This window comes from Sminthopsis crassicaudata, chromosome 2 (genome assembly GCF_048593235.1).
Source record: "Sminthopsis crassicaudata isolate SCR6 chromosome 2, ASM4859323v1, whole genome shotgun sequence".
NCBI classification, from domain to species: domain Eukaryota; kingdom Metazoa; phylum Chordata; class Mammalia; order Dasyuromorphia; family Dasyuridae; genus Sminthopsis; species Sminthopsis crassicaudata.
Window position 1 is genome coordinate 160,405,938 of NC_133618.1, and position 8,000 is coordinate 160,413,937.

Consider the following 8,000-nt stretch of genomic DNA (forward strand, 5'->3'; position numbering starts at 1 on the left):
TCATTATTTTGGCTGCCCTGTTTTTCTTTTGCCTGGGTTCTTCAACTGAATCTGAACACTACTACTAGAACCATGATGATGTAGGTGTGTTCAACATGGTACAGAAGAAACATATAGAGATTTGTGCATATTTTCCCAGAAGTCACTTCTGAATTTCTATTAGGGCAAATCCAACAGCATTCACACTCATATATGGAAATCTAAAGTGATTTTACAGATGGTGGCAAATCATTCCTAATCTTTACAAGCAAGAACTAAGGCATGGTAGTGGGAGGATGTCCATATATTATATCAAATGTAAAAATTGCTGACAGGGTTGAAAACACAATCTATGGAACCTGCTTGAAAGGTTTTTTTAATGAAATATAGTTTTCCCACCTATTATGGTTTAGATACAGTCATTATTGAAGGCAAGGGCACTCTCCTGACCTTTCAATAGCCCTTTTAAACCATGAACATGTTTTAAATAACTCTCTACTTCCTAAATTTCCTTCTAGTTATACATTTGTCTCCTTTGGAATCTGCATTAACTAGGCCAGAATTTGTCATACATTAGTCATCATATCCACTTTCTCACCTGCTAACATAAATTTGAGGGAATCCTCTTTAGCTTTAAACTGCCTCTAATGGGATAAAAATAACTGAGTCAAACCTAAGCATTCACCAACTTTTCTAAGACTTTCCCCCCACAAAATCAGATTTTTCTAAAAAGTAAAAAAAAATAAATGAAAATTTTCAAGAAATTAATTAGAATATTAATTTATATTATTGTTATGAACCATTTCCATACAAAAATGTATGTTTTAAGAAAAAACATACAAATTTCCATGTTGTCCAATTTTATGCCACTGAGAGTAATTTAATTGTGACAGCGGAATGGAAAAAGAAACCAAGATTTAAGGCCATTCACTCCAAGATAGTTTACTGCACTAGGAACACACCCGTGGCAAATTACACATCAGCAGATCAAAACTCGTATAGGAAGAATTTGAGTAAAAATATTGGATTTTTTTTTTTAATCTTCAGTTCGAGCACTATTTCTGTGCGGCTAGGAAATTTAAGAGATGGTCTTGGTCACTCTCTTGGTCTTTTTTTCCTCTTTTAGAATTTAGCACAGTCTTTGAAAATCTTTTCCAACTTCTGTCCCAGCATCACCTTGCCACTGACTTTGAGCTTACCAGCAAAAAAAGCCCTTTGAGGATTGGTTTTTCCTAGCACCAGCTCCATAAAAATATGGTCTGGAATAGTAAACACGGTGTCTGGTGGGCTCCTTGCTGATCCTGAGTATACTTCTCCAGATCCATTCTTCAAGTCAACCGTCCACTGGACAATGATCTTTCCATCTTTAGTAATGTCCAACTGAAATATAGCGTTGACCTTCTTGACCAGTTGGCTGCCCACCTCTTTGACCCGACGGCTAATTTCTTCAAATACTAGGTTACTCCGGAGTTCTGTGACTTGAATGGATTTGGGCGCTGAAGGATCCTGAGCTGAATTTAGCTCCACATATTGTCCTGTACCAGAAACTCCTTCAGCTGCTTTGATCTTAGGCTGATGATGGCTTCTCTTTCTTTCTTTCTTCCACATCCTTCTTTGCAGATCCTCCTGAACTTCTGGTTTGGTTTCTAGACAGCTTTGACAAAAATAGTACTGCCGGCCCCATTGTGACATCAGAAGTCACTCATATACAGGTAATTTGGGGCCCCTGTATACTGTAATCCTATTGGCTAAATGAATGCATGTGTTTTTTGTTTTTTTTAATGACATGGGGAGGCAAATGCCCAAGTAATTGTGAGGCAAAATTATGACCTCAATTCCTCGTGACTAGCTGGTCTCATTGACATCACTGGATCATAATTTCCATATTTTCTCAGCTCCTATGCTTATGTATAGTATGCTTTACCAAATTTTCTTTTATTGTTATTGTTAGTGGTAATAATAACCATCATTTATTTAGCACTTTTGCAAAGCTTTATATATGTTGTAATCCTCATTCAATACTCACAACAATCCTATGAAGTAAGTTGTAATCCTATTCAAGTAGTGAACCCATTTTACAAATGAGGAAACTGAGGTTCAGAGAGGGGTTAAGTGACTTTTCCATGGTCATAGCACAAGTAAATTTCAGAGGTGGGATTTGAAACCTAGGTGTTCAGGACTTCAAGCCCAGCATTTTATACACAATGCCACTCCTCCTATCAAATCCTTAGGTGCCAGAGAATCAAAAATGAGTAAATAAATGAAGATAAATGAACAAATTAATAAAAATATATTTTGACATGTTTACTATATGGAGAACACTGTACAAAATGTGGAGACAGAGTCTGAAAGTGCCTGAAAGTGACTTTATCACAGATGTTCTGCCATCCTGGTACTATTTATGCAGATTCGGTCATCTGATTTCTTTATACCATAAACTATCCTTTGACTAATGGAGAGTAAATCATTTTTAGAAGAGACGCATGCTTCATTGCTTACCGTCACAAAGCTTCTGACCACATATCACAATGGGTAGTCCAATTCTGGAAAGGGTTACAGAAAAAAAAAAAAACTAGAAAAAAATTCTCCTCATCATCCCACAACCCGTCATCCTTCAACACACACACAAGCCAAAGAGAAGGTGAAATGGGCCAAGCAAGACATGAACTACTTCTGAATATCACTCTCTGCCTCCCATCAGAAGGAGGACCAGAACTCAATTTGCATGAGGCCCATCTACAGGATGGTTGGGAGGCTCAAGTGACAAAATGTATATAAAGAACTTTGAAAATCTTAAAGCACTATATAAATGTTTATTATCATTATTATTATTATTATTATTATTATTTGTTTTCAATCATCAGATCTCTAGTCAGATGATTACTTCATCCCTGTACCTTCTACTAGACTCCTGCTGAGTTCAAGCAAGGGTTATATAAAGCAATGCATGTGCTGATAAGTCTCTGGAAGGAAAATATATTCACATACACTTTTAGGCTGCGTATGAACAATTTCCTAAGTCTAGAAAAGCATGTCTTATAAATATCTTACAAAGTCCTTTCCAGGCCTGGGATATTTGCATAAGGATGATGTCTAGAAGTGATATGAAAAATTTAGAAGGGACAGAAAATACTGGTGCCCCTTGGTATTCCTTTATCTTACTGGATCTCAATGTGCTCATTTAAAGATGATGGAGTTGAATCAGATCTGGATTCCTTGAGCATTCTGGTAAACCTTCTAGACCCTGTTTTCAGAATAATGCCTTTAAATAAATAAGATACATAAGGGAAACCAATTATGTTATTGATTTATTCCATCCAAATTCAGACCTCTTGAAGTCTATCAATGGAGCCATTGAGAGCAGGTACACCCCAGATTAAAACCCTTGGAGGTGACAACCTAAATTACATGATCTGATGGTGATTGGCTCTTCCAATTTCTGACACTATATCTTCAGCACCAGCGTCTCTATCTTTACTTCTAGAACTGCCTCAAAGCTATAATTCTATATAACTTAACCTTTCGTACCTATACAAGGGTCTTCTGAAACTGCCAAGTGAGACACAATTTAATAAGGCTGTGTTTGATGCAGTCTATTTCAAAGCTCTCTACTAGGTACTAAGGATGCAAAAACAAAGATGAAAAATAGTTACTGCCCTCTAGGAGTTTATAAGCTATGTATTTAAATAAATAAATAAACTATAATATGATTTGAAGATGAAAGCACCAAACAACTAAAGAGATCAGGGCAGACCAGACTTCCCTGGAAGCAAGTGAACTCTAAGTTGAGGTTTTGAGGTAAACTATGGTTTTCAAGAGGTAAGTAAGGAGAGATTATTCTAAACATTTTCTTTTAGAGATTCTAGAAATTCAGAAGAATTTAAGTTAAGGCATTAAAGCAAAAGATATAGAATGCTGAATTTAAGAAACACCAAATTAGCCAGTTTGGTTAGAAAATAGCTTGGGTAAATAGGAATAATATAAAATACATGAATAATCTTTCACAATATTATATAATCCATAATGTGTTATGAATTATGTCAGAACCTATGAATTATAACATTTTGATCATCACCAATCTCTCTTAATTATGTGTTATTTATATATTCTGGATATTATTCATATTTATAATGTTATATAAATAAATGTGATAATATGAATAGTAAACTAGAGCTGAATTGTGAAAGGCTTTGTGAAAGTGTGAAAGTGTCAAACTAAGGAGCTTGTATTTTGTCCCTGAGGCAATAGGAAGTCACGACTATTCTTGAGAAGGGAAATGACCTGGACAGATCTATCCCTGCCTTAGAAATATTGTTTTGGCAACTCTGAGATTGGGAAAGGGAGAGGCTAAAAAGTATTGCTGTGTGATGTAGCAGTTGAGTCAGCTAATGCTAACTTAGGCTGCACTGGAAAAGGAATATGGAAGGATGTAGGAATAAGGAAGTCCAAGTTTTATTGTACTCCGCAGGATCTGGTCTGACCACATCTGCAATATTGTGTTCTACTAAAGTTGCAATATTTCAAGAATAAGCTAGAGAATGATTAGAGGATAACAACCAGTATGGTGAAGAGTTTTATATTTATGAACTATACGGAATTGAAAGAATTGGGGTAGTTTAGTCTAGAGAAGGGAAGACTAAAGGGGAATATGATAGCTGTCTTCAAATATATTCAAAGTTCTTATATGGAACATGGATTATTAGATTTGTTCTGCTTGAAGCCAGAGAACAGAATTAAGAATGATAGCTGGAAGGTTTTTACATAGGGGTATTAGAACTATTCCCAAGTGGAATGCCTGAGCTGTCTCAAACAGTAAGTAAATCCCATCCCCCTCGAGGTATTCAGGTAGAGAATGGTGACTACTACCAGAGAGAGTTTTAGTTAGGCCTCCTTTTTAGATATAAGTTAGCTTAGATGATCTCTGGGGTTCCTTCCAACAAGGAGATGATTGCTATAAGATAGATCAGAAGAGATGATAATCAATGATCTATAATTACCTTGAAGTATAAAAAGTGGAACAAATGTAAGAAATCATCAGATGACCATCATAATTCCTATTTTGACTATTAACAGCTCTATATATTAACATGATTGATTATATTACAGTCTTCCTGGAAACAGATAAAGCTTTGTACATTCAGGTCAATCAATGCACAGTTAGGGAAAATAGTATTGCAAAAAGAAGGCATTGACTGGCATTTAACACCCTATACCATGATAAGGTCAAAATGGTTGATTATTTAGATATAGAGGGTGACACTATAAGCAAATTAGGAGAACAAGGGGATAGCTTACCTTCCAGATCTGTGGAGAAGGGAGAAAATTATGGCCAAAAAAGAACTAGAGAACATCATGAAATACAAAATGTATAATTTTGATATTAAATTTAAAAGGGTTTGCACAAACAAAAGCAATTCAGCCAAAATTAGAATGGAAGCAGAAACCTGAGAAACATTTTTACAGCCAGTATTTCCGATAAAGGCCTCATTTCTAAAAATAGAATTGACTCCATTTAGAAGAATACATTCCCCAATGGATAAATGGTCAAAGGATATGAACAGTTTTCAGATGAAGAAATTAAAGCTATTTCTAGTCATATGAAAAATGCTCTAAACCACTATTAATTAGAGAAATGCAAATTAAGACATCTCTGAGATACCACTTCACACTTCTCAGATTGACTAAGATAATGATAATGTTATAGGGGAAAACATTATCTGCAGTGATAAAATAATGATAAATGTTGAAGAGGATGTGGGAAAACTAGGACATTAATGCATTGTTGGTGGAGTTGTGAACTGATCCAGCTATTCAGGAGAGTAGTTTGGAACTATGTCCAAAGGACTATGAAACTGTGCATACCTTTTGATCTAGAGTGTTTTACTGGATCTGTATCCCAAAAAAATCATAAAAGAGGAGAAAGGACTCATATATGCAAAATGTTTATAGCAGTTCTTTTTGTAGTTGCAAGGAACTGGAAATTGAGTGGATGCCCATCAGTTGTGAAATTGATGAATAAGTTATGGTATATGAATATAATGGAATATTCTTGTTCTATAAGAAATGATGAGCAGGCTGATGCCAGAAAAGCCTTAAAAGACTTACATGCTAAGTGAAGTCAGAAGAACCAAGAAAATATTGTATACAATAACAGCAAGGTTATATGATGATCAACTCTGATGGACTCGGTTCTTTTCAACAATGAGGTAATTCAAGGAAATTTCAAAAGATTTATGATGGAAAGAGCCATCCGCATTCAGAGAGAGGACTATGGAGATTGAATGTGAATCAAAGCATAATATTTTCATCTTTTTGTTATTATTATTTTTTCTCTTGTGTTTTCTTTCTTGTGCAATATGATGAATATGGAAATATATTTAGAAGAATTGCACATGTTTAACCTATATCAGATTGCTTCCCAATTAGGGGAGGGAGAAAGAGGAAGAGAAGAAGAAAAAATTGGAACATAAAGTTTTGCAAAGGTCATTGTTGAAAACTATCTTTGCATGTATTTGGGGGAAAAAAATAAAATACTATTTTTTTTAAAAATCAATCCACAGTTATTTGTTAGATGCCCCAGAGATACCCATGATGCCTTTTGGATTTCTTGACATTCACTGTTCTAAGATAAAATGTGTCATCCTTTTTTGGGGGAGGAGGAAGAACAGTAGATATCGAGGAGTTAAAAGAAACAATGCAAAACCAATGTCTCTTATTCTGAAATCATGGTATTTCTACAACTTTTTTTCCCATAGCAAATTATGGAAACTCTGTAGTGTAAATAACATCTGAAGTAGACTTCTCCTAGCTGGAGACAAGCCTCCTCCTTGGTAGGTCCAAGATTTTGCCCCAGAGCCAAGCTTAAGTTCAATGATAGGTTTGAATAGCTAATATAAAACAACTCAAGTACCATTTTGTATATGAAGATTTTCCTGATTCCACTAATTACTAGTGTACTTCCTCCTTGTATTTGTCTAATTTGTATTCTTTGACCTTATATTAATGCTCTATCTGTTTACATTTATACATGGCATCCACACCTCCCCCATTAGAATGCAATCTCACTTTAGACAAGGATAGTTTTGTTCTTTGTATTTTTATTTCCAGTGCCTAGAATAGTGTCTAGCACAGAGCAGATGTTTAAAAAATACTTGTTGATTGACTAAGAGGAAAAGTAAAAGATTTTTGGATTTTAGTTTCTACAATTCAGTAACAAGGATATAAACAATACTGACTCTCTAGGAAAATTAGCAAGATAGCTCCCTCCACACCTCCTGGGAAGTTGAATCAGAAAGGCAGGCCTTCCTCTGACTTTCCTTCCTGCTCCTCACCCTGACTTTGTCCACCCAAAATGCATGCTCATTCCTGAACAGGTGAGTGCACAAGCACGCACACACACACATACACACACGTCTACTCTTCTGTAGAAGAGTATCCCATCACCAACCTGACTAACTGATAGCAAGGTACATTCACTTACTCTTCTTTAGGTCTTTAAAGTAGAAGAGGAAATAGTGAAGCATGAGAATGTCATGATTCATAGTTTGAAAGAATTCAAAGAGATTCTCTTAAAGTCACAAGAGTTTATTTAAGCCACAGTTGACGGGCTAGTTTCTAAAGAGAGTCTAGCAATTAGAAATAATTTGGAGAGAGTTTTTTATACTGAAAGTTTGGGGCTTAGCCAGGGTAGGCTAATAACCTCTACAAGATTGTAAGTTGTAAAAGAGAGAAAAGAAGATCATAATTTAGGGAAGGAGACAAGGAAGAGCTTTTATAGAAAGACAAATAAGTTAGAATGGGGATTTTACAGGAGACAAATAAGGAACAACAGATATGAGGTTTTAATTGCTCTACATTCCTTAGCTAGATATGGATTTTTTTTTTTATTACACAACATTCATCAGCTAGACATACACTTTAAGGCCCTGGGCTATGACCATCAATAGGAACTACTATAGTTTCTAGAATGATAAACTAAGCTTCCAAGATCACTAATTTTGTCTTCTTTCTCTAGCATCTAA

The 8,000-nt window shown here is 35.3% G+C and overlaps 1 protein-coding gene across 1 annotated transcript; it reads right to left on the bottom strand.

The window, feature by feature from the left end:
* Window positions 1-833: 833 nt before the first annotated feature.
* SCP2D1 (SCP2 sterol binding domain containing 1) lies at window positions 834-1,663 on the bottom strand. Its single transcript, XM_074287761.1, is given in 2 exon segments — window positions 834-1,617; window positions 1,619-1,663. Coding segments are annotated over 2 exon segments (561 nt in total). The 3' UTR covers window positions 834-1,101.
* Window positions 1,664-8,000: the final 6,337 nt, after the last annotated feature.